The sequence below is a fragment of the Labrus bergylta genome, chromosome 4 (assembly GCF_963930695.1).
Source record: "Labrus bergylta chromosome 4, fLabBer1.1, whole genome shotgun sequence".
Taxonomy (NCBI): domain Eukaryota; kingdom Metazoa; phylum Chordata; class Actinopteri; order Labriformes; family Labridae; genus Labrus; species Labrus bergylta.
Genome location: NC_089198.1, coordinates 28389667 through 28416782, shown reverse-complemented (window position 1 = coordinate 28416782; position 27116 = coordinate 28389667). Strand labels below are relative to the sequence as shown.

General features: G+C 39.2%; 1 protein-coding gene across 3 annotated transcripts in view; it reads right to left on the bottom strand.

Moving 5' to 3' along the window:
• Positions 1-27116, bottom strand: part of LOC109975356 (netrin-G1-like) — a 71921-nt gene that overhangs the window by 32122 nt on the left and 12683 nt on the right. For all 3 annotated transcript variants that reach the window (XM_020625861.2, XM_020625815.3, XM_065954309.1), the window contains exon 3: positions 6542-7185. In XM_020625861.2, the coding sequence (XP_020481517.1) occupies positions 6542-7185 (644 nt within the window). The remainder of the gene's footprint in view (positions 1-6541; positions 7186-27116) is intronic.

The window sequence follows — 27116 nt, the reverse complement described above, 5'->3', positions numbered from 1 at the left end:
GTGTGGGATTTTTTATTTTCCAGTGATATATTACGTTATAAAAGTTATTTGAAACACAGATCTGTTAGAATTTTTATCTGAGGATGACTTTCCTTACAAAGTTTCTATCACCTAAAATCGCACGTCTTATCTGATTTTCTGCTTTAAGATTTATAATCTCAATTACAGGATGCTTGGGTCTTTTTGGGAATAAAATCAATAAACATGATATTGACACTTGAAATGAGACAAGGCTCTTTCATTGTTATTATAGTACTCTGTGTATGTATAAAGGAAAGGCAGAAAGAAACATTGAAGTTAGAAAAAAAAGAGCACAAAAGAAAAGGTGAGGGAAAAATAGAGAATGACATGTTGGGGTAGGGGGGGGATGAGAGAAATAACACATTAGCACTTATGGATTAGCTGCCTGTGATTCCCAGGCCCCGCTGCAGCCCTGTAGATGTGCAGCTCTGACCGAGCAGTTGCCCGGCAGCGGTCATGTCTTAATTAACGAGCAGACATCTGATCAATATGTGAGGAACGATGGAGAGCAAGACGTGAAAGGTGGGACAGCTTGCATGGTTCAAGGTTTTTGTTTCCCGTTGATGTGGAATAACATTAGAAATCGATGTTGCGGAGGGCCCGGCCACACACTCTGACGCTCCACTAGGGAGGGGTGAAAGAAAGAACACCCATAATACTTTCCTATTATAGCTCCAACATCCCTTTTCTACCATTCAAGATCACTGTACATGGTGATTTGTACCTTCTGTACTCTTTGTGCAATGGGAGTCTGAGCCTTGAAAAGCAAGTTTTATAACTTGTGCTCTGAAACAATTCTTAGATCATTAAAGAAAAAAGCTGCTCTGTCCTCTTACACAGAGTTATTCCTGAAAAAACTCTGTAACCTTTGTTGGTGTACCTGATTATAAACATGCATCTGGATGTGAAATTTGGGATTCCTGTCCTTTCTCACAGTGACTTTAATAGTCTACACAGCTTCATCTTTGGACATGTCGTACCCACAGCTTATGACAACTCGAGAATAAACAAAGCAGATAATGTTGTTTTTATATTATTACACACATATGTCATTCCCAAGCAGATCCACTGTATTACCTAAAGTGGTTATTGTCACAGTTCCTAGCTAGTTATGTGTATTTTATTTTGTTATCCTCATGTTTCTTGTCTTGTGTTTCCTGTTTTACGTTAGTTACTTACCCTGTGTCTCGTTTCAGATCTGATCCTTCCTGCCCTTACCCCAGTGTCTGATTACCTGATGATTCTCACCTGTGTCTTGTTGTCTCCACTCCCCTTCAGTATATAGCATGTTCTCCTCCTTCTGTGCCAGTTCATCTTGTACCTTAGCATCAGTGTACTGGCAATTATTTCCTTGTGTTTTCTGATAGCCTCGATCTGATCTGTTTTTTGGGTTTTTGACCTAGCCACTAGCCTTTGGATTTGGAAACCTCTGCCTTTGAGTATGTGGGTTTTCTGTGTAGCGACTTCTTTTCTACATTAAACAGACTTTGAATCTGGCTTCTGTTTATGAGTTGTGCATTTGGGTTTATTCCTGTGGTTCAGTGTGACAGTTGCGACATAAAGTTAAATATTTGTTCACACTACGTAAACCACTTCATGACTTTTCTTTCACTTTACCAAGCAAGACTGTCATACTACAATTACTACAACTAATACAAATAATCACAAATGTAAATGAGTTATAGTACTCCTTACAAAGCCTAAACAGTCACAATATTTATATGATGTCAAACTGGCAGAGCCATTCCAAGTTCATTGCGAGAATATAATTTGGTGTTTTTTTAAACAGCAGCCATTCACTCTGACATTCACAACCATATCTGCAGGTTACCATTGCAAATATTTGGCTGTGTATGAGTGAAAGTTCATCAGCATTTGTGGAGCATTCTGGGAAATCACGGACAGGATGGCCATTCTGCGATAAGGCTTTCACATTTGGTTGTAGCCAGGAGGCTGCTGAGGCTGCTGGGAACTCTAATCAGTCTCTTCCCACCTGTCTCACCCACCCTCTTTCAAGTGAGTTACTGATCCACCTCTGGACAGAAATCGTATGTTTATTTTCTTTTCTTTCTCACTGCAAACTTTTGGTGGAAAATTGAATTTGATGCCCAGGGGCAGGATGGAAAATTGGGCAAAATAGCTTATTCCCCCCCCACCACCCAACCTTTTGCTTCTCTTTCTAATGAATGGCAAAATAAGATATCGGTGGGAGATGGTATTCTGTGCTGGGTACCAGGCCAAGCAATTTAGAACTCATCAATTCAAGTTTACAGTATGAGCATGAATACTGGAAGAGTGTGTCTGACTGCAGAACATGTATACATCTCTGAAAAGGCTGTGTTGAGAATATCAGGGCACCATTATGAAACTTGTTGTGGCATGTGATCAAAGCCATCAAACATAATGAAATGTTGTTAGATTGTTTGCCCGTTTTGACAGCTACAGCTCAATGACTGAGCTGTTCATATTTCGCCGGCAGCAGTCATGATGATTAAGAAATACTGAAGATATCATGAAATGTGTGTTATTTAAAGCAACATTATTATATTCCTAAAAAAGGAAACCTCCTAGATCACACCATAAATCTGCTCATCATTGAACAGGGCAAGGCTAAATTTGGAACCACAGCCTGGCAATGCTGTATGTCTCCACGTTTCACTGACGTGTCTCCGATGATTACCATTTAATCAGCTGCAAATGCTCTTAATTACAAGATTAGTCTCCTACCAATTAGCCAACGTGCTAATGGTTCTAATCTGCCATTGAAGTCGACTGAATCCTAATTAGGGAGTAACTGTTTCAAATCACACAGGGCCCATCTGATGGGTCATTACCAACCTAGTTATCCTCATATAAACCAACTGCAGCAAGCAACACAGGTCCCATTTGGAGAGCAGCTGTAGAGGCTTTATGATCGTCATGTGGGCCATTTCCATGCGTCATGAAACCACAATGTTTCCATTCCCTGAAAATCGCAGAGGCATTGTGATGACTCACTGATGCAATATACTCAGCAGCATTGCAAGCTGTGTTAATGGCATATGCTCAGAATGTCTTCAGAGTATTACTGGAAATGCAGATTTTAATTTGTGAAAATTTGAACATTGACATTTAACCTTATTTGGATAGGAAGCATGCTAAATTGGTTGGATCAGTATTTTTATAATCACAATAGATCAAATGAGTATGTGTTATGTGAAAAGAACAATAACACTGCTCTTCTGTCTAATCAGCTCTATATATTTTTTCAACGAGTCTTTGGAGTTTTGCTTTGGTTTTCATGCTTGTTAACCAAGGTTTTCTTTATCCTCCTATCCAGGGATGAATTATGAAACTCTCTGTACACTACCTGCTCAGGCCCAAAGGCTTGACATAGCTGGCAAATAGCTGGTTAACATCGGCCAAAAAGTTAGACTAATTTGTACTTTTATTTAACAAGTAGGCTAACCACTGTGATAATGTAATGTTTCGATGCATCTGGAATAAGTAACTGTTTGCAAACAAGATTCCCCCCCGATTACTTCATTGTAATGTGTGTACATAATATAGTCAAGCTGCGTTCACATCGGCCACTACTGCCCCCAAGTGGAAACAAAAATCATTCAAATGTGGCTTCACACTAATATGTTATATTATGAGATTAATATTAATTAGAAATTAATACATCTATTAAATGACCATGACTTGCATTACTTTGCAAAGAAAAAACGTTGTTTTGCCCCAAGCCAAACAAATAAAATTCACTGCTCAAACATCCCTTTTTATAAAATCTAATAAAACGTTCCCATACTCATTTAGGGGAACTCATCAGAAACAAAGGACATTTTACTAAAAAGATATTGCTCGACTATTAATCATGCAATTATGAGCCATAAAACAGACTTTGACTTCGGTTTCACATGAATCACTGTCCTTCTCTACAGACAAACCAGACTGGAGCTCGTAATAAAGTAACTGAAACAAATCCTGCAAACATAGATATTTGACTTGGGGCAAAATGTGGCTTTGTGCCTAAATGTATTTCATCAGACCAAAAAAAACTTCTCTCTGCTGTCTATCCATGCAAGATGTGGCTTCCTCCTCTTGCACCCTTTATGTTGATGCTAAAAGATGACACCTTCTGTGTTTGGGCTGATGTACAGAGTAGGAAAGAAATGCAACCAATATTTGATACATGAAACTTTTGCAATGCAAAGTGTGTTTTAAACACCAAATTGTGGATGTTGATATTTGAACATGTTCACAGAAGGTGAAAAGTTAATAATTCATAACAAAGAGAAACATTGCCCAGCCACACAAGGTCTGTGAAAAGTTCATACCTATCAAAAGTCTCAGTGATTAAAGGTAATAACCAAATCAGTTACTAAGCTGTACTGACTAAAATGTTGTAAAACAAAACATTTATCCAAATGATCTGCTACCTGACCCAATAATGGTGATCATATTTTACAGGATAATGAGACATCTGTGGAATCTTAATGTGTGTCGGCCATAAAAAATGCAGAGAGACATGCATTAAAACTCTTCTCTTCGCCATGGCTCACAGGAGGCGAGCTCAGCCCTCTGTCCTTGTCAAGTTAGGGTTATAATAAGTAATTTAGGAGAGTAGAGTTCAGTATCTGCAGCCGGCTGCCAGCTCTTTTTTTCTGATTCAGACTTATTTTAGAAATGCAATTTTGGGCTGGGTTGAACTTATTCTAGGCCACAGAGCACTTTGCCCTTGTAAACCCTTAGATGTGGAATTATGAAGGACTTAGGCTCAAGGAGGTGCTGGCTTTGAAGATTCTTTCCTCTGCACTTTGAAAATTCAACCAGTTGTAATCACCTATGTGATGTCTTTATCAAAATACATTCATCGACATTCATTCATGTTGGACTGTGATAGTCAGCTTGTCCAGTAAGTTAATTATTGAGTCATAACAGGATAACACTAGGATAACTCTACAAAGAGGCACCTCAAAGAAATAGAAAAAACATAATCACGAGTATTTCTACCAAAAAAGAAGGTTATTTACCCCAACAAAGGGAAGCCCCATTGTTAGTTTTTTATTCCTACTAATCTACTCTACAGGTAAATTCACTGCTATGAGTTTTCATCCACTATGTTCAGATATTAGAATTATTTATCAGTTTTTAAAAAATCTATCTGCAGGATCCATCTACAGCAGGGGTGTCCAAAGTGCGGCCCGAGGGCCATTTGCGGCCCTTGAGGGGATTTTTTGCAGGCCGTGACTTCAAATGAAGAATCAGAAGATTTTGTCCCGAGGCCTTGATTAAGATCGGCACATTATCTTATTTTTCTTTTTCATGTTAACAAGGGCTGAACAATATTCCTAAAATACAAAATGTTCAGTAAATCTACAGCTTTTACTATTTTCCACATTTTTTTGTAAACTATGAAAAAAAACGTATGCAAAGTTTTTGCAAACAAGCGGACTGTTGTTTAACCATTTAACAACCTGAGCTAAATGAAGAAAGCTTTTCTAAAAACATGAACCACGTTACAGGCTCTGAGAAAAAAACAAATAAAGTAGAACGAAGAAATCAAAATATTTGATTTCCTTTTATTAAAGGGTTTCTTTAGGAGCCTTTTGATTCTGATCTGCAAAGCCTTACTATTTTTTCAACTATATTTAAAAAAACAAAACCTGTGGCCCGCGAACGATTCTAACACGACAATTTTGGCCCGCAAGAAAAAAAGTTTGGACACCCCTGATCTACAGCATCAAAGTCTTACAGGCTATTGACACAGTGCCTCATGGTTTGTACTGTTTTCATTGAATCTGCAATTCTGTGATTCTCCTGGTCAAAGACAAATTGAATTCACAGTGAAACGCTGAACTATTGGGTTAAGGTTTTTTGGGGACTTTATGGACAGCTGTGCCATATTTCTTGTGTAAAATGTGAGTGATAGTTGGTAGCGATAAACAGACAAAACTAGTGGTGAATATTGCCAACAAGTAAAGCTGAATTAATTCATTCATTCATTCATTCATTAGTGTTTTGGTAGAAAGAAATGTATCCAAACAATTCTAACTGATGTTTTTGAAGAGGTATAATGTATCATAGCAAATGTTTGATGACCAGAATATTCTGCAGTGGAGATTGAATGAGGTCCAGAATTTGATGCAGCATGCTAGTTTTCAACTGGAAGGCACTTATCAAGAGGGCCTGGGTTGCTGACGCATCCAAAGTCTGAATCTTGTTTAAAAGGCATATTATGTGGCATTCTGAATATCAATGTCTGAAAAATTAGATATACCCTATGTAAATACAGTGGAACCTTTTACTTTACTGAGTTTTCCTTAGTTTTCCTTCGTTTTACCTTAGAGAGTCCTTCTAGTGAAATGTGACAGCAGGAGTGGGGAAATGTGGAGACAGAAGGGGAGTGGGGAGCTGAGGGATGATGGAGGTGTGTCTGAGGAGAGCATTGTTTTGATTTAAAAATATTATCTGAACGTTGCCAAGTACAAGCCTTCAGACTGCAGAAAAAACAAAACAAAATCTAAATGTGTCTTACCTTCCCTGCACCTTGATGTCAGAGATGGCATAGAAGTATCTGGAGAGGTTATTCTCATCCACCATGGTGGCTCCGGTGGCTGGCTTCAGCAGCTTAATCCTCAGATCAGTGATGGTGAAGAAGTCCCTCAGGTTCTTGGTTGTATCCAGCTGGCCGTACAGCGAGGCCATGTTGTGTAGCCGAGGTCCGGCAAACAAGGCGAAGCGATCCTTGATCTCAAAACGCACCGTCTTGTCGTTCTTCCATACGTAGCCTCTGGAGTAGTCCTCGGTGCAGATGATGTCCAGCAGGGTGCGCTGGGTGAGGTCATTCACCGTCTTGGGTTCCATGGTGAAGGCGTCCAGGCAGTCGGTGGCGTAGAATTGGTACGGGGTCCAGGTCCGTCCGTAGTCCAGTGACTTTTCCAAGACCATCTGCTCGGGTCGGCCGGACTCAAAGGTCAGTACAATGTCATCCGTCAGCTCGATGGTTTTGTTCCATGACAGAGTGATGTTGACCTGAAGGGGCTTTGGGTATTTCTTCCAGGAGGTGGACTGCCAGAAAGTTGTGGGGTTCCGACCCTCAAAGTCAAACATCAGCTCTGGAGGATGAGCCAGCTCCTCTGTGGTGGCGTCACATTCATTGTTGCACATGTAAGGATTCTCCTGTGAAAGAAACAGATGGATCAGCATGTGTTAGTGTACACTACATTAAGGGTACAATGTTGTTTATAACACCTAGATATTGTATGTTTTTTCATGACCAATTTGAAAGCTGTTTTAAAATAGTATATTTATCAGAGTGTAGTAGTTTTGATCAAACATTAAGTTGATTAAATTCTAGGGTAAAATGTGGGGAAACAAGCCCCTTCTTATTGAGGAAAGAAATGTATTCCTCCCTTGGTTTGGGACACAGATATCGTCTTCTTGCTAGCTGGGGAGAAGGTAACTCTACAGCAAGACTCATGAAAGTTTGATCAGAATTGATCAGCATGGTGGTGAAATAAATAAGAAATCAAGGCCCATGCTGAAAATATCTGAAATTTTCTGTTTCCCCTTTTTCAGGAAGAGGTTTGACAAAACTGACAAATGGTAAAGAAGAAAAGCAGTTAAGAACATTAAATACAAAAGGGGTAGAGGCTTTACAATGTTCTGCCCTGAAAAGAGATCATACGTGAACATTTGAACCGAATGTTTAAAGACTACATACATGGAGTTTCTTTATTTGAACTACTTCAAACAAGACCATTTCTCAGAGTTCCAGTGTTTGTTTAATTCAAAAATAAGTATCAGCTGTTTGAACCTTAGGCTCTAAATGCTGCATGCAAGCAATGTTTAATTAAGACAAGAAGATCTATAATTTTGCCATTGATGGAGTGTCCTAACGCTTGTATTGTATATGACTTTAATATTTAAGAAATGTGCTAATTTATAGCAAATTCAGTGAAAATTGCACAAATTGAGTTTATGCTTTGGTCCATAAAACAGTTATGTGTGGCTCCTTGTGTTAAGATTTCAGATATATGATGAAAAATGAGTCTACAGGATGCTAGAGATTGTTTAAAAACCTGCTATAGCTATTATTGGAGAAAAATTCAGTCTAAAATCTGAGTCTTGGAACACTACGCTTTTAAAGCACATAGCTTTTATAGTCCCACCCTCACTATTACAAACCCAGAAGCCTCCCCCAGGTCAGCTGCTGGTCCAGGTTGTTTATTTTCTAGTGGCTCGTTACCCTGCCATCCCATTAGGATTCCGGCACTGTACTCAATAGCATTTCTATCACACTCAGGCCAGCGTGTATGTTATAATCTGCACTAGGAATGCTGCCCCCCAGAGCTTCTGGTGACAGTGACCCTCTCATTAAGATGACACCGTGGATCCCAGATTCTCGTTCAGCAACCATTCCTGCCTACTCTGCCACCCAAATTGCCAGTGTAATTGATATTCCTGTGTGGTATCTCTGCTGGGATGGGAATAGAATCCCGATGAGTGTTTCTTATGAAACACGCAAAGGGATATGCATTTTTCATGGGCCTGCGTCTGCTCTGTACCACAGACATCCACTGGAGGAGGCTGGCTGTTTGTGTGAGCGTGTTCGCGGGGAGAAAGAGGAGCTCTTGATGCATTTGTGTTTGTTTGTGAGAGGGGGATAGAGAGCTCTGAATGTGTTTGTTTGTGTGTGTTTGTGTGTGTGTGTGTGTACACGCGGTTATATCCTTGTGTGCAAGTGTGGAGGAACGGCAGAGAGAGAAAGAGGGAGCTGAAACAGAGCCAGAGAGCACAAGACACACTCCAATTGACATTCCTCTCACCTCTGCTCCAGGAACAATGAGGTTAAGTGCAGATGAGATTCAGATCAACTGTAAAGCGGTTCGATAATCAGCAATCATCCGACACTCTACACGCAAAATTATCTAAAGGTGAGAACAGTGCTATCTGCAACATTACTTGCTTATCTCTCCGTGCATTCAGCTCTGTCTACCACTTTGTCGGGCGCAGATCGCTGGCAGGAATACTGATAAGCAGACGCCATTATATTTCATTTGAAAAGACCAATGGCTGCTTTTCTGTCTTTGAGTAAAGACCCTAAATTCCTCTGGCTTAAAGGAAGAAAAAAAAAACTACTTGATGTTTATCTTCTCCCCAGAAAGATGAATGCATGAGCTCCCTGTTTTTTTAGATACAGAACTTGTTCATTTTATTCAATGTTGGACTCTGATGTGCTATCAATGACCCACTCCTCGGCTGGAAGTGATAACTCTGCGCCGAGGTAGAAGCAGACTAAGGGATTGTGGGTCACTGGGCCTGCTCTGCTGACTCAAAGGAGCATTGCGTGATCCAATTAGGAGGGTAATAAGGGTTATACTGCCATAAGACAGAGAGAGAAAGAGTGGGAGGGACAGAGAGTATAATAGTAGAGACCTTTTAGCAATGTGTTTCTTATAAGAGCGATCTTGGTTGCTAAAAGTGTTCTCTCACACCCACACAGATCCAGCAAGAAGCTTGAAAGGCCACAGTGTAGCCTGAAAACAGAAAGAGAGGAGAAAGAGAGAGAGAGATATCTTAAAGAGAGAGGGTAATCGGGAGGATGTTTGCTGCCTGAGTTTGGCCACAGGGACAATAAATCGTACTTGTGTCAACTGTTTGCCGATGATGTGGCTCGTTATATAGGCTATTTTCCCCCCCTAACAGCCTTGGAGGTCCACTCAGACCTTGACCGTACGGGAGGGAGAGAAGGAGGGAAAGAGACAGAGTAAGAGAGACAGATTCCCCTGTTGTCATTCAAGCACATGGGTTTTCACTGAAATTTTTTTCATTTGTTGTAACAGTGATGTTCAGGGTGAGCAGCGGGATGGCAGCCTTTGCATCTACCCCGAACGGGGAGCCTTATTCTAACATGATATAAAGCAGTCAGACCGCGGCGTCTGTGGCTAAACAATTTCCTGGCTGAACAGTGAGAAGCAGGGTAAATAGCAGCTTTGAAGGGAGAGAAATTTGCTTTATCACGCCAGCAGAAGATGTGTTCAGAGACCAGTGGAAAGCAGTCATAAATTGAATCTATAATCATTCTCTCTCTCCGCCTGCACCCAACTTCAGGCCTTCAGGGAAGTGATTATTCTAACCAAGCAGCCGGTTCAAATATGGCCGCTGCTGCGGACAAACCTTTCATGAAAGCACCTTTTCATTATTAATAACACTTTTTAAATCTAACATTAAGTGACATGAGCACTGTTTACTTTTGACCCATGAATCCCCCTGCATACTGGAATGCTTTCATAAAGTCCAGTGGAGGTGGAGTGGATAGTGACACAGGGAAAGGTCAGGACCTTTCATCGGATTTCCTGTGGTGCTTATTTAACAACAAAAACAATGCATTATGAAGATCAATAGCTTCTGTGGTCATTTAAGACTCAGGGCTGCACTACCATTGCCGGGGGGCAGCTATTGGAAAACAATAAGCCCTCTCAGCTTGATCCGTCTCCTGTGATCATGGCTGAGTGAGAGAGGAATAGTCAGCAAGGAGCTCGAGAGAAACAAGAGTTTTAAAAAAAAAAACGAGATATCGACCAATGGAAAGATGCCCTTATAAAAGAAATGCTGCCATGAAAGCACAATGCTGAAAGGGTTATTTATGAAGTTACAGTAATGATGCCATCGAAATAAAACATGATGATGGAAAAAGATGTTGGGAATGACAATTTGTACATATGAAATATATTTATTTTATGTTTTAATGAAAACAGCATGCCGATTACCCTACATTTACCTATACACTTCATTATTATTGGCACTGTTTGATACTCTCTACTTATTATAAAAACAAGTGTCTACTTTATTAAATTACATCTTCAATACACACTGCATCGTGTATTAAACATGCACCTTCTCAGTTGTGTAATGAGATGTTTACTTGTATTGATAAAGCGAGATTATAACCTAACCGCTGTTTTACTTTAATTAAAATATGATAAAATATGTAATCATCATGAACGTATTTCTGCAATAATCCAAAGTCCAATGGAAAAATCACATCGTTTTGATGATGTCATTATGATATCATCAAGGTGCTCACAACTTGGGATTTAAAACTAAAATTTTAAAGGTCTATGTTGCAAACTGGAAGCTTATAACTTAGATCTTTCATTGTTTTTAAAAATATAACCGTTTTTCCAGGACCACACAGAATTTTCTTTTCTATTATATCCTACTAATCTTTTTAATACTAAGATTTACACTTAAAGGACCACCATTAGCCCCTGTCACATCAGTTAGAAAGTCCTCCAAACTCCTACATTTCAAACCGCTCTGCCGGGGGTTTCTAATGGCCTGTCTCTTGTTGGTATTGCTGACATCTCTACTGCCACCACGGCAGCGGTGTAACCGAGCCCAGCTGCTTTCTATCAGTGCTATATGATCCGACCGGGGGCAGTGGCTTAATGCAGGAGGCCCAGCCAGAGAAGCCAGTCTGTGGCTGGTCACAGCTAATGATGTCCTGATCTCTGCAGCCTATAAGGTCAATCCAATATCAGGGTGTCACACAGTAAGAGAGCAAGAGAACAAGGGAAGGCAGGCTGAGACTTGAGCTTGGAATGTACATCCAAATGTCGTTCACATGCGATACGAAGCAATCAGGACATACTCGCTGCAGACTGTCATGAAGGCTCGGCAGATATTTAGATGTAATTTCATGGTTGTGTTCAATGGTTTATTGAGGTTTTCTATTACAGGAATCAACGAACCGTGACAGGACAACGAACACACGCAGAATACATTTGTTGCACATCAATAAAATCTTTGAAATATTGACACAAAATTGAACTCAAAGTGCAGTTTTTTCTCTCCTAAATTGGATGCACTGGATTAGAGTTTGGGGGCGGGCGGCAACAACATTCAAAAACTGGGGAATACACATGAACACACACAAAAATGTACACACACAGGCATGTACACACACTTGCGGTCAGGCGATGATGTGATGTGAGGCAGTTGCTTAAATGAGTGACATATGGCCGATGTGATTGATAAAGCTCAACCTGTTGATGTGGCTTTTGACACAAGATGCGGCTCTGCAGATAAATTCTCTGGCCCGTGACAGGTCCTGGTGAAGGATGGGTGCAGGCAAGCCAACCAATCAGTTTAGTTGACAGATTCCTGGACTTGAAGCTCAGATTACAGATTGAACTCACCACTGTTTCCCACTCAAGTCATCTCCCTTTAGGCGAGCTTGTTCTTTCAGCGTCATGACATTCAAGCTGGAAGTTTGAGATGTTCTCTCTGCTTTATTTCTCTGTAATTCTCTCCAGGACGAGCAGTTACGCTTAGCAAATGCTCTCTAAATTAATTTGGCTTGACTTGGCTTTGACTGAGGCAATTTTTTGTCAGAAAAAAAAGGAGAAAAATCATGCTATCAGTTACCAAACCGTCCTGGGGGAAATTTATTTTGGCTTTGAACAGAGACTCTGAGACTATAAAGAGATCATTCAGCACACAAATTACACAGCAGCTCAGTGAGAACAACACTGGGAGGGAATAATAATGGTGCTCATGTTAGGTTGAGAAATTATAACTAATCAAATTGTGTGTCAATCAAATAATGACTCATTCAATTTTGATTCGTTTGGCAAACCTTCCTGTCCGCATAAACAGTGCATATACAAAACACCTACACTGAAACTGTATTCAGGCAAACATACAATAAATACTCTATACATTGATAAGCTAATCTTTTGAGAAGGATGCATGGCAGTGCACTTCCAGTGAAGATGAATTATTTTTATTTCATTTTATTGCTTTTACTGAATACAGTTTTTAAGTTCAGAGAAAGCGATCAGATGTGTGGAGGAAATGTGTTTATACTTCACACGATAAAGATTCAGGAGACTCAGACGGCTTAAGAAGTTTTTCATAAATGACTCCAGAGGAGAAAATAAATTATCAGCACACATGTCATACAGTTTCTGGCCAAGCCAGTTCTGTCAGACTGTCCTATAGGCTTGGTTTTTATCCTCAAGATGATGCTAAAGTCGGGGGCATGTTACCCTACCTACTCTACCTAAAAGCTTGAGAGAAACAAGACACTAAGTCTAACAAACAGCCAGATATGAGGGGAGACTCAGAGACCTTGGTTGGTGTAGTCATGGCCTGCCCTAATCAGTACAGCTGTGACTATAAATCCACAAATGTCTGTACATTTACAAAGATGCAGAAATTCCACCACAAGATGCTCTGAAAGGTTTACACTAATCAACAGTTCCTTTCCTCCAATTTTTTCAAAAATACTTATTTGAATCACTTTCAATACATCCTGGAAACTGTTTCTAACAACTTCCGATTCTGAAACTTTTGAGTTTGGTTCTTTAATTGGATATTATTTCGACTACAAACACCTGCTAGGGCAATGGAGGGATTTTCTGAGGTACAAATAGGGGGTGCTCCAAGGACAAAATGATGGGAAGACACAGGGCTTAAGTTATTTTTGTCACCATGAATTACAGGGTCAGTCATTGTTCACAATGAAGAGTTTGGGTAACAACTTTGACATTCATCTCCAATTTTTCTCTTTCAAAAAAATCTAATTTGAAGCATTTGTTGAAAACAGTACAACAAGCAATGTACTGGGTGAGTATATTCTTACTATTATAACAATGATATTAAAAAAATAAATAAAACTACACTTTCCTTTTAACTGGATGCTCTAATACCATTGCGTGTAAAATATAAATTATTTTTTGTGTGTCTGTTGAGCACACTTGCAGATGGGACATGCAGTTATATAAAATGAAAGAGTCAGTGACCTGTGTGTGCTTCTTTACTTTGTACTCAACCCTCATCCTCTGCTGCTGTGCGAGGAGTCTCTCCCTCTGGACCGGAGGTGTTGCTGGATTAATCATCCCATCATCCTGCTTGGCTTTACACCTCCTAACCTGCCGCATGACACCTGCAGACCTGTCGCCGGCCCAAACCCACTCTATCACACCTCGGAGTGCCCATCCTCATTCACGGGGTGCACCAGAGGAGCAGAGTTTTACAAATGACAGCTTGCTGATATCACTCGCCTGTGATTCAGTGTTCAGGGAGTTGATCCAGGTTACAAAAAGGAAGATGATTTGAGCCGAAGCACCACTTCACAAAAGCAAAAGATACCCATCAGAGACCACAATAAATTGTCAACTTTCAGTCAGAGCAGAAGAGGTGCACTCTCTTTTCCCTGCACTCACACTGTACCTCGATATGACTGAAGATGATACGTTTGTTGTGATACACAGAGGACGGGCCAAAAAAGAGGATGATATCAAGGTAGATCTAGGTCGGCTTTTTAGAAGTGGGAACGCTTTAGTGTATAGTGAACACAGAGACTGGGTGTTGATCCTTTCAGAGCTCTGTATAAGCTCTGACGGAAGAGACAGCTGAGATGAGCCATGGTGAGATATTGGGAGAGTCAGAGCTTTGGCAGAAACTCAATAGAGCTTTAATGACCTGCAGTCATGGCCAGCAGTGGCTCACAACAGAGCCAGGCTTTTCATTCTTCTGACCTTCAGAGGAATGAAGGACGGGAGGATTGCTCATCTGACCCTGTGAGTGCTCCGTCATATCATATCTAAGGTTGAAGGGTTACAGACAGGGAAGACTTGACAACCAATGATGAAAATTGTGTGCATGTTCAAGAAAGGCTATCCAACATGAAAGTCTGATAACTTAAGTGTTCAGGACACCAAATATGAAAACTCTGACATTTGAGAGTGTTAAAGCTTACTAGTATTTTCTAATGTTTAATCAGTTTACTTCATTTCACATCTTTAAATCACACTTACATAAACTACAGAGTTGCCATTGTCTTTTACAATGTTTTTCTACCATTACAGATAAAAACTGCTTTACATTTTCATTCATGCCCAAACAATTATAAATTAATAATAGATAATAGATTCACAAATTTCTTTCTTGAATCATGCAAGGCTCCGGAGAGTTTTGTTTTCCAACTACTGAGATGGTCATTAAAGTGACCTGGTTTCCCTGAAGCAAGCAACACCTCTGCTTCTCTTTTTAATCTCTTCATGAAATTGCACGAGGTAACGGTGAACAAAAAACAAACAATTTGCAAACTGCTCTTCATATGAAGCCAAACGTAATAGAAACAAATACATGTAAGGTGCTTGGACTGATGGGAATAAAAATAACATGAATAATCTGTTAAGCAAAAATAAAGAGGGTTCAACATTTTTAGTTTAAAGGGGAACGCTCGCAAATACACATCAGTATGCTAATTTAAGTGTCATGTTCAAGGCTGCACTCAGTAAACAAAATGAGAACATATGCATCAGGTGGTTGGATAAACAGCACATCAAGAGGGTGCAGAGGCGACGGCTCTACTTGCTATCCTTACAGACGTCTGATCAAAACAGAACACAAACTTTTCTCCCACCGCTCGTGTTTTTGTTTTGCCACATGCCAAGCCCTCCGCCCTTTGGAACGTAGCCCTCGCCAGAGCAGTCCCTTTGAGGCCTGCAGCTCAGCCAGTCTGGCTTTTTGAAGTACACTGCTTGGCAAATCAGCCGCGCCTCGATCCAGGGCCGCAACATTGATTGGGATTCACGGGGTGTAGGGAAGGCGAGGGGAAACGCACTCCACATTAATTAACACCTGGTCTCATTATCTGTCCCATGTGGCAGAGTCCCACTGGGGTAAATTTAATACTGCCTTATTATCATGGGGGATGGTGGTGGTGGGCTTTGGTGTGTGTGTGTGTGTGGGTGTGTTGAATGAAAACCTTGTGTTTACATATGGAGCACTGAATCAAAGCCTTTTTTGTGTATGTTGTATTTGTGTGTATATGTGTCTGTAAGCAAGCATACCTGTATATTATCCTGCATATCAGCCTATGTGTGTGTGTGGCTGCATACATCAGTGTGTGTGAGCTCGCTTGTGTGTGGGATTAGACTCCCTCTGATGTCAGGATTCAATAAAAAGCTTTAACATTGCTATAATGAGAGGACGTTTAATTCTCTCCCTGGCTTTGTGGCGCTCTGTATTCCAAAGCAGAGCTGGATAAAACCTCGCCTGCCTGTGTGGTAAAAATGGAAATCTCTCTTGTCAAGAAAACTTTAGACAGAATACTTAAAAGAGGGCAGATATTTGAGAGCAAAATAAACACATCAGATACATTTACAGGCATCTCTTACTGTATGATCCTTTAGAGCGGGAGGGAAACACTAACAATGAAGGGGTTGGAGATTTGCATCTCCTTTGCTTTAGCTGAGCTAAAATATTATGTAGACAGTTAAGATGACCTCACCAACATATTAAGACTGATCCTGAGTGATAAAGTGTTTGATTTAATTATATACATATACATTTAAAGGTTTAGTTCAACGGTGAAATATGAAAAGCTGTTTTATTATTTTCTGGTATAAAAGAGCACACATGCTCTGGTATTTGAGAAAATGGACTCCTGTGTTTCTGAAATGTGTTGAAACACTTTTATGCTTTGGTTCTGAGAGTTAGATGGAAAGATCAATCTAAATCTCATGTCTGTGCTTTATGTTCAGAAAGAGTCAGGAGGTAATTAGCTTTCCTCCTATTGAAGAGAAGCAGAGGTCTGCTCTAGGCAAAGGAAAATGGAGTTTTCATGCAGTAACTTTTTGTTGGTTAGCCATGAGTTTTGACTTTAGGGTCTGGTTTTCAAACTGTAGTGGAACATGTATCAGAAGTGGGAAATCGCACGATATCTCACAATAAGATATTATATGATAAGATATTATATGATATGATAAGATACTACATGATATGATAAGATACTATTTGATACCATTCAAAATGATACGATGCGATGGGATAAGATACGATGTGGTACCATACCATATGATTCAATATGATGTAATATGATGTAATACATTATGATTGGATATGCAATACTTGGCCCATGTTAAAAAAAATTATAACAACACAGCAATTCAGGGATAATTGATACTTTAAAAAAAAGTATAATCATGAATTATTGAACTCCTTTGAGCGTTTTTAAGACAATTAGATTGGCTAATGCCATACAGTATATTAGCTGGTCATTGTATTTTAACTCAGAATTAAAGCCCCATATAGACAAATGATAACCCTTTAAATTAGGTCACATTATTGACCATTAACTAGCTGCTTATTAGCCTGCTAGCATGCGGGCTGTCTATAAGTCATTACTGCTTATTGATAGCAAGTTGGGAAGTTGTTGTACATGAATTATGATCTTAATATGCTTTGCTTAGTATGACCCTTATAATGTAGAAGTAAGCAAAGCATATTAAGATCATAATTCATGTACAACAACTTCCTAACTCACTATCAATCAGCAGTAATTAGGAGACTATTGAGAGCAAACTTAGTTAGCGGCCTATTAGCTATAGAAAATGGTCATGCAGAATAAGGTACTAATAAGTGCTAACAGGCACCCAGTATGCTACCAATTAGCCTGCTAATAAGTTACTATTTAATGGTGAATATTGTGACCTTCATTTAAAGTGTTACCCAATAAATGATTGCCCACATAAATGATTCCAACTGTGATTGGACTAAACAAAGCCAAATCTCGATCCTATTTTGCTGCTAAGAGACAATATAGTTTGAAACAATTCAAAGCAAAACCAAAATGAAATCCATTAGTTACCCTAGAATGCCTCCACCCTAACAACTAGCAGATGAATTATTCTAAAATCATTGCATTATTGATTTGGACTCCTGCTGGTTTCATACAAGGAGCTTTAAAACACGTGAAAATATGCCGCTGAGGAATTCTAAGTGTTCTCTCATTGAGAAGAAAATCAGAGGACACAGACTCGGTTCTCAGCCTTTTTACAATGAGATGCGGGGGTCATCGCAGAGAAATTGATAGAAACTAGGATGAAATTGAGTGAGCGAGAGAAAAGAACGGGAGACAGCGAGAGGGAAATTGCTGCATTGTTCAGTGTGTTAGCTCATTGTGTGTCAACTCATCCTCCATCTTTCCAATCTGCATAGTTATTAGAGGCTTTTATTAATTTGAAATGCCAAAGTGAGGAATAAAGCATTACTGAAATGTCACCCCTTTCACTGAGCATGATAAAATCGCACAAGCCACTTTTGGAAAAAGAACATTCTTCCCTGCTTTACTTTCATCCCTACACCTCTCACCCTCTCCATCTTTCTCTCGCCCTCTTTCTTCAGCTCAGTCTCTTTCACTCTTTCTCATGGATCGATACGGCCTGACAACATGATGACTTGGTTTCCTAAGGGGAGGTGGGTCGCAACAGTTGCCCGTCATCTTGTCATTATTTCTCTCTTTCAAGTCGTTCCCCCCTGACACAGTTCATGATTTCTCAAAAAAAAATAAAAAAAAAGAAAGTATACAGAAACATTAAATTCTGCCCTGCAACGCTTAACCTTTTCAAAAATCACAGTCAGTGTTTTGACTTCTAGGGGCTGTCAGAGGTAACATGAAGTACTGTACATACAAAGACCTTTAGGTCTGAGATCGGCTAATTTACTTGTATAGTTCATTCTAGAAAACAAGTGAAGAAGATCCATATGAATGCATTGTTTCTGTCTTAAGACTTTAGATCAGCAGCATAGACTGCATAAAACAGACGCAGTCTCAGTGACATCACCCATTGGTTTTTCTGAAAATACTTTTTTTTAAGCCCAACCATTGTGAACGCCATAATGGAAAGTGAAATCTCCACCTACCTTTCGATCAATAAAAAAGGAAAGAGGTGTAGTTGAGGCGAGCCTAACGCCTTGTGAAAAAGAACAACAGCGTGCCCCCCTGTCAGTCAACTCGGCATGCCCCTACTGTAAGTATGAAAATGTATGCAACACTCTTAGTCTTGAAATAGATGAGTTATAGAAAAATGACCCCCCTACAATTTTTATCAGTCAATCAATGATCTGTCTTGACCAAAATTGGCCAAACCAAACTGTAAACATGTTTACTTCTGCTGTTAAAAGGAGCTTTTTAACATGGGTGTTAATGACACCTGTGGCTTATGTAGCCAGCCTCAAGTGGACACTCAAGGAACTGCAGTTTGTTGAACTTCTGCATTGGCTTTTATGGAAGCTGCCACTTGATCTACAGCTGGAATGTCTCTAGCCTAACTTAGCATAAAAACTGAAACAGGAAAATAGAATACAGAGATGCAGATTCGATCATATTGTGAGGGTATTATGTGCTCTATTTTATACTGAAGGCTGAAGTCCCAACATCAGCCTTTCAAAAACAGACTTTTTAAAAACCTTTCACATGCGGATGACTTTGTCTCATTGTAAACAAGTTTCTGTCTTTCGTTTGCCTATCATTACATAATAACACAACTTAAAGCTCCTGTTTCTGTTGATTTTCTGGAACACCTCAGGACAGGGCTGTACCTGTTATTTATTTACAGCTATTCTCTTAAGATTCAAATACTGTGTCACTCACTGGCATTCAGTTAGCGGTGGAAAATTCAAACAAAGGCACTTTGTCTGATACCTACCCCTCAGCAGGGGCTTCAGGCATTAAAAATAAATATACAGAAATACAGAATCTTGTTTCTGATGGTCTAATTTGCTTTTGGAAGTCATAAAGATCTATCAATATTAATGTCATTCTGTTTAGTAAGATAAAAACGCCTCTCTTCAGCTTTAAGAACATAAATACATATTCTTGTTTATTTTGTAATCGTGCTTCTATTACATTCAGAGTGATGCTATGATTTGTTTTCATTAAGAGCAGTTGAACATGTTATGACACAGCTGTACTCCCATAAATACAGATGCTCGAGGTTAAAGCTTCCTCTCCCATGAGAGCCCGCTCTTATTGGTTGATACCTCTCATTTCTGGACAAAATTACAGGCGCTGTCTTTAGGGAGGGGAAGTCCTTCACAGTTACACGCATCTCCCTGCTAAGACAAAAAAAAAAAGAAACCTTTGGCAGAAGGGTGAGCCAAGTTGAGTCAAATAGCTTTTGACTAATTCAATTGCTGTATCTTTTACAAGAAGACAATACAGCTCGTTAGGCATGAAAAGGGGGCTGAATGGGTGTACAAGCACTGAAGGCTGCATGGGAGAGTGAAAAGAATTCAATTTAATGGTCAAGGAATTCCCCTCATTTTTAAAATTACAGATGCTGACAGCCTCAGTCTTCTGTTTCTTTTTTTTAAGTAGAAGAGCGTACCTGGATGAGGCAAAGCAGGATGGAAAGCTGTGAAAAGCTCTCTGAGGGGGAAAATTGATCTCAAAGTAGCCAAAAGGTTACTTAAGCAGCATCGTCACTTCACAGTACTTCACTGGAAGCTGGTAGCTTTCTAAAAACTACTGTCACTCTGAGATTGACACATATGCTGAAATATTTTTTTTTCCCGTACAGAGGTGTAAGACAAACATTATGATTCACAGATGAAACATTCATCCATGTTTTGCCGGCTTCCTTTGCCAGGCAAGCGGCAAAAAATTGCGTTGGCATGTGAGGCTGCAGCAAATGAGTCGAATGAGGCACGGACTACGGGAAAGAAAGGAAGCTGAGTCATACTGTATTGTGAGGTTTAAGAGGATTTACTTTAAATCGTTCCAAAATACCATCTTATCGCCTGCAATTTTAGCCCTCTAGCAGTTAATGCTAATGAGATTCGTCTTTGTCCCCCCTGTTTTGAAAATCCAAACCTAAAGGGAGCTAAATAGATTTAGAATCTTACGTGGATAGATTATTGAAGTGCGATTTGAGGAAAAGATGAGATGTAGGGATTCAGTTCAACTGAAGTTTTGTCTGTATTCAAATGTAAACCCTAAAAGTAAATCTAATAAGTTTGGTTAATTTAAATCTTTGTCAGGATGTGTCTAGCACAGAAACTTTTTTATTCCTTCTATAGGATGAAACAAATCCATTAAAATGATTTAAAAAAAAAAAAATCAACAACATGATGTCTGATTCTTCAGATTTAATCAGATTAAAGTAATTGACCATACTGCACAAGAGAGAACTCCCATGATTCCCCGCTAGCCTCGACGTCATCTATTGTTATTGTTTTGATTGAGAGGTGATTTTACATACTGTGCGTTTAAAGTGTTTGTACTTTACTGGTATTTTCATTTTCTTCATCTTTGACTTAAGATTTTGACTCTTTATGTAGGGGACAAACATTTTTTTTGTTCTCAAATCATTTGTTTGAAGCTTTTAAATATGCAAATATATATTCATTATTATAATCCAAAAACACGATATACCTGAAGGCATTTATTGTGAAATGGCTCTCACTGAATAATAAGTATGTGCAGTTAGTGTGTAAAATTTATTCCTGTGTTTGAATACATTTGTTTATAACTCTTATACAGTGAATTCATTTTAGACTTTATTGTCCCCATGGGGAAATTCTTTTTCACAGCACCGTTACTGTCACAACAGACAATTCCCACCAAAGAACATACACACACAAAACACAGAGTAAAACACAAACAGAGTTAGACTACAGCCAAGAGTCCCCCCTCTGGCCTGTTCAACGAGGCCTTTATTTATTCATTTTACAATTTTTTTATGTAACAAAGTTATTTTGCACAAATTCACAAGTTTATTTATTTTCACCAGCATCACTTTGAAACAAAAGTCTGATGACTCTACTTCTACTCACAAACATTCTCAGGCTCTCCTCGAAGAGATCCTAACTTAGCTTAAAAGGTTAGGAGGTGTGGTTGACTTTGTTGATAGGTATGATACATTCTTTCAAACGCTGTGATTGGTTGATACAAATAAAAGTACCCTCAGCTTAAGACAGTACAAAAAAACCCTAAGGCCCCATGTCCACCTAGCTTTTTTGCCAGGTAGAAAAACATTGACTGTGCGCTTGGAAGCGCTCTCATGAAGCGTCTGTGCACCGAGAAGAAAAGCGCTGCAAGTCCATCCTGTCTCTATGACAACAGTCTGTTGACAAAGGCTGCTGTATGACCGACCCGGCCCCGTTATTTTTTACTGTATGTTTGATATTTTAGGTAATTTATTTTTGACTCGGAGCGAGGAGGATGCAGGTTCAAGAAGGCGGCAAAACTACGGGGAATATCATACATTTGGAAAAGAGCGCCGGTGATGTCAACATCGCCTGAAAAGTTGAAAGATTTTCTACTCAAGCGCTCAGAGCGGCCGCACAAAAAGGCGTGTTTCGAAAAAAAACATGCTGAGCGCTGCTCTTTTTCACCTGGTGACCGCCTGATTCTGTGAACACTTATTGACACTCTCCTTATTGAAAACAATTTTTAAAAAGCACTGGCACTCATAAAAAAAAGCTAGGTAGACACTGGGCCTAACAATTTTTGAAGGTGAAATAATGACATTTCTAACACATTAATAAAAATGTGGATAATCACGATTAACTATTTAATCCAAGATCATAGAGGCTAGTCAGACTTGGTGTAATTATGAACACTATTTTGTAATTAATACTGCCTTATACTTTAAAAGTGCTCTTGCACAGTAGCCTCTTCACATGCTGACAGTTATTTTCTTTTATTCACGATTATTTAATATGCTGATTATTTAAGTGCTTAATCTAATTGATATTAATGAGGCTGTGACAGCACTGTCATTGTTTGTGTGATCACCTCGCTGATTGATGGTTGCGACCGGCCCAAGTCATCAGTGCTGCAGAAGTGATTTTTTTTATAGTTGACAAGAATCTTAAAGCAGATCATGCATTGGGCATGAGCTGAGTTGGATTTCTTCTGTGATCTACCACAAACATGATCCCTGAATGATACAAAATGTAATATTTTATGAATAAATGAACTCACTGTCTTTCAGTGTTTGGAGAACATTTCTCCTTTCGCTCTGTTATTTTCTTCTCTTGTTGAGAAACTCTTAAGCCTCTTAAAAGTCTTCAACTCTACTCCTATAGCTGAGCCAAGATGCTTTGTGAATAAATGATTCTCTAGCGGGATCTAGTCTTAACTTAACATTCTTAGAAAACATCATGATTCTAAGAAGTGTCTTTAAATGTTGTCTCTTAGAACAACTCGTTGTACTTGGAAGCTTTCTGAATACAGCCCCTGCTCTTTTTCTCAACTTTACCTGTACCTTACTAAGTCCTCCAGGCCCCTGATTGGTTAGTTCAGTTCACATATGTGACTATGAACCAGGAAGTGGTGTTTGTTTGAAATTGCAGAGGAGTGTTGAACAGTGAAGTGCTCCTTGAGAAAGTTATCCACCTCCATCCTGTGTTTTCTTCTCTTCAAGAGTGACAACACTGCTACACACTGAACCCTCATCTCACAGGTACTTTAGATTTTCATACATTAAGTTTATTTTGGTAGTAGTAACTCTGGGTAGGGTTTTTATGGTATGTCTCAATGTATGTTTCTATTATGACATGTCTCACTACCACTGTTTAGCACACAAAGATCAAAAGACCAAATGGGAATATTTTTAATTTCAATTTAACTTGATTGTTTTCCATAGCTGAAGACATAATTACAGGTTTTATTGATACAAGGCATAGTCACATCAAACGTCATCCTTGTGTCTACCCCGGAGCTCAGATTTTTCTCTCTCATATTTTACCATGAAAGAGAGGTTTTTTTTGTCCTTCTTTCCAAACCTGTAAATTATTGTTTACTGTTCCAAACAATTATAGTGGCGTTAACATAAAGTGTGATCAATCAATCACACTTTATGTGTCATAAACACATATCATTCAACTCCTGAGCTGCATAGTGATGTGTTCTTAGCGAACGAGTCGGCTCATACAGCAGGCTCTTTTATGTGAATGATGGGAGCTGGTTCACGTTTGAGAGCTGGTTTACTTTCCCCCTTTTTGTTTTATACGACAGATTAAAGAGATCATATTTTATCCACACCGCTTTTTTTCAATGGGTGTGTATTGGATTTTCCGGCTCACAGGCAGCAAGCCTCAAGAGGACACTTGAGGTACTGCAGTGTTTTGCACTTCTGTATCGGCTTAATTTTTCTACACCAGAGGTTGCCCCTTTTAAAAAGTGTTCAGCATAAGAAACGCGTTCAATACACAGGAGGACTAGTGCTTAATGGTATAATATTAATGCTTTTTACACCAAAACATTGTGTAGTGTAGTGTTATTCTGTAGATTATGATAGATAGTATAATTACAATGAATAACTGAAACAGAATACATGCACACATATCAATCATAGGTAAAAACATTGCTACATTTGGCTGATTTAATGAAAGCCAAATTAGTACCAAATGAAGAGCCATCTGGGAGCCATTTGATACTGAGCTGAGCCAAATGATCTGGATCACTAAAAAAAGAGGCTGAATTTCCATCAAGCTGCATCACACAGATACAGACGAATCATATTTCATCAATGTTTCTACATCCCTCTAACAATAACCTTACTCATGTTAATATTTAAAAAAAATACTTTTGCTGTTACTCGTTTTCTTTGAAGCATTAATAAGCTAATTTTGTTTCTAATTAGAAATGTACTTCTTTCTTTATAATGTTAGGGCAGATGCTTCATATTTCATGTGAGATTTAGTGCCACTGCTTTAATTGCTGCTGCTGTGGGGAGGCTGAGTAGTTTACAGTGTAGGACCAAGTACCTATGATTCAAATATGCTCTTGCTGTGTTAAGTGGAACTGTGTCATATTTCAAACACAGTGGGCAAACATTGTAGTACAGGATTTATCAGGCAGATGTTTGAGGGAGCTCAGTTCCATCATAGGTCAATAAAATTTACAATGAGAAATGTTCAATCTGTAAATTAACTGCTTATATTCTTGATCATCATGGTTCAAACTAGAGAGCTTGAATTGCTAAAAATGTGTATGTCTAATTGACGATATTTGTATAGGTGGGAGACGGCCGGACTACTTCAAGGTAAAGGTCATAAGGAAAACTGGATCTATCATCATTTGTGCCCTGAAAAAATTCATTCCTATAGGCCTCTTTGTTAATTTGTCTGCTTAGAAAGTTTCTCCAAGCAATACAGGAAGCATTATGAATCTGTTTGAGGTCGCTTCATTTCAGCAAACATGCATCCATACGTTAAGCTGTCCAGAAAGACTCTATCTAGCTGCACCACAAAGCCCATCACTTTCCTTTATATCGCCATGCATAATTCATCTGTCTTTGTATTTACAACCCCTCCAAGAATTAACCTGTCACAGATCCCGGAGAATAATGCCGACATATCTCTATCTGTCAAGAGCTCACCTCATACACAGCATCTAACCTGCGCGCGTTCAAACAAGGCATGGATATTATGCATCATCAGCTGACAGAAAACAAGGGACGGGGAAATTAAAAAGCCAGGAGACAAAAGAGGTGGCAGGCGAGTGAAAGAATAAGTGATGACTCCCCCCCCTCCCTCCCCCCACCACTCCCTCCTCTCCTGGAGTCAGGGGACATGTTGCATGTCATCTCGGTGTCTTGGTACGCAGTGGTGCGGTGATGATGTGCTGGGCAGGGCCAGTTCAGAACAGAGTCAAGGGCACAGGGTTGACAGGAAGCTAAACGCTCCAACTGTTCCCTGTCCCCAAACAAATATATGGATGAGTGAATCCCCACCACCCCCACCTCAAGAAGAAGGTTACAAAGATCAAAGAGGGGCAGTGGCATTTTCTCGCATGGCCTCTGAACTTCTGTTATTTTAGTAACTGCAGTCGCTTTTCATGATAATAAAGCTCAGACTGGTCTCCAGCACTCACAGGCTTTATCTAAAATCCTTCTAAACGTATTTTATAATCCCCTTTATATACTATACTTTATGTGACATAGTAGAAGTAGTGTTATTAGCATGTACAACACAAGTCAAACATAATCCCAAAATGCATTTTAGCCAATTTTATAGATTGAAGGATGCAAATAATGATGATTTATTTGTAAAAAGAAAATCTCAGTATACTGCACACTGTAGAGCTAACTTCTCAGTTTCTATCATACAGAACAGGGAGAAGTGAATATGTGAAAAGGGGATTAAATAAGAGCACATCTAAGGGGCTCCATGAAAGGAGTTGGATAAAGAGGTGGGAAAAAATGACTTTAAGTCTGTTGCCTGTAATAGAATTTATGCCTCTTGTTCATAGCAAACATGAAATAAATATCGGCTCATATTTGTTTAGTTCCCATTAGGATTTCAGGATTTTTAACTGACTGATTTTAACCAAAAAAAACAAATATGAAATATATTCCTGTTCAAGAATATTTGCTCTGCAAGCTGCAAATACCTTTCTCTGACACCTACCCCCCAGCAGCTGTTTCAGGTATTTAAAATAACAATAATGAAATAATAAATGTCGCCGATGGTAATGTTAACGCCTGTAGGTCATATAGTGCCATGAGTATCAATTTAAGTCTGTTTTAAAACTAGTAAAAACACTCTTTACAGGAGCTTTAATGTCACCAAGAAAGAGTTTTGATCAATAAAATAAGTAAAGCATAGTTCCCTGAAAGCTCCACACACAGTTTGAAGAAAACATCAATACAAAGGTAAATCAAAAAACATCTCAATCTATTTGACAATTTGATCAAAAATTGTGATTTGTAGCACATTCTGTCATATTGTTATCGGTCACCATAGGAAAGTTTTAGACTTAAATATTTTGTGAGCTGTTTCATGTTTGTGTTAAAACAACTTGAAGCGCTTTGTGCATTATTTGTGCATATTTGTGCATTCATTTATTTATTTGTCAACTTTTGGCAGATAAACTTAACAAAACCAACAGCTATTACTATTATTATAACTTGATAGGATCAATATAGTTAGAAAACAGTTATCACACCCAGCAGACACATAATAATGCTCACATAAAGTTGATTTTGCCCAACAACTAGAGAGAATAAGGTCTGGCACAGCTTAGTAACTCAAAACAGCTGCCCGCTGCAACTATAAATGAGGCTGTTGAGGGTGAACCAAAACAGTGACATTCAGGCCAAGAAGTAGAACAAAAAAAATACACCAAAAGACTCCAAAAAGCTGAGATGACTAGGGACTGCTTTTCATTAGTTGCAATATTGTTTTTACCATTGTTAAAAGTCAACAGCGTGTCAATACTGGTTACCAGGGGTGGCATGGGCCCCCCCTTGAAATCTTAATGGCCACCCAGAAAATCCTGAACTATGATGTTCTATTTG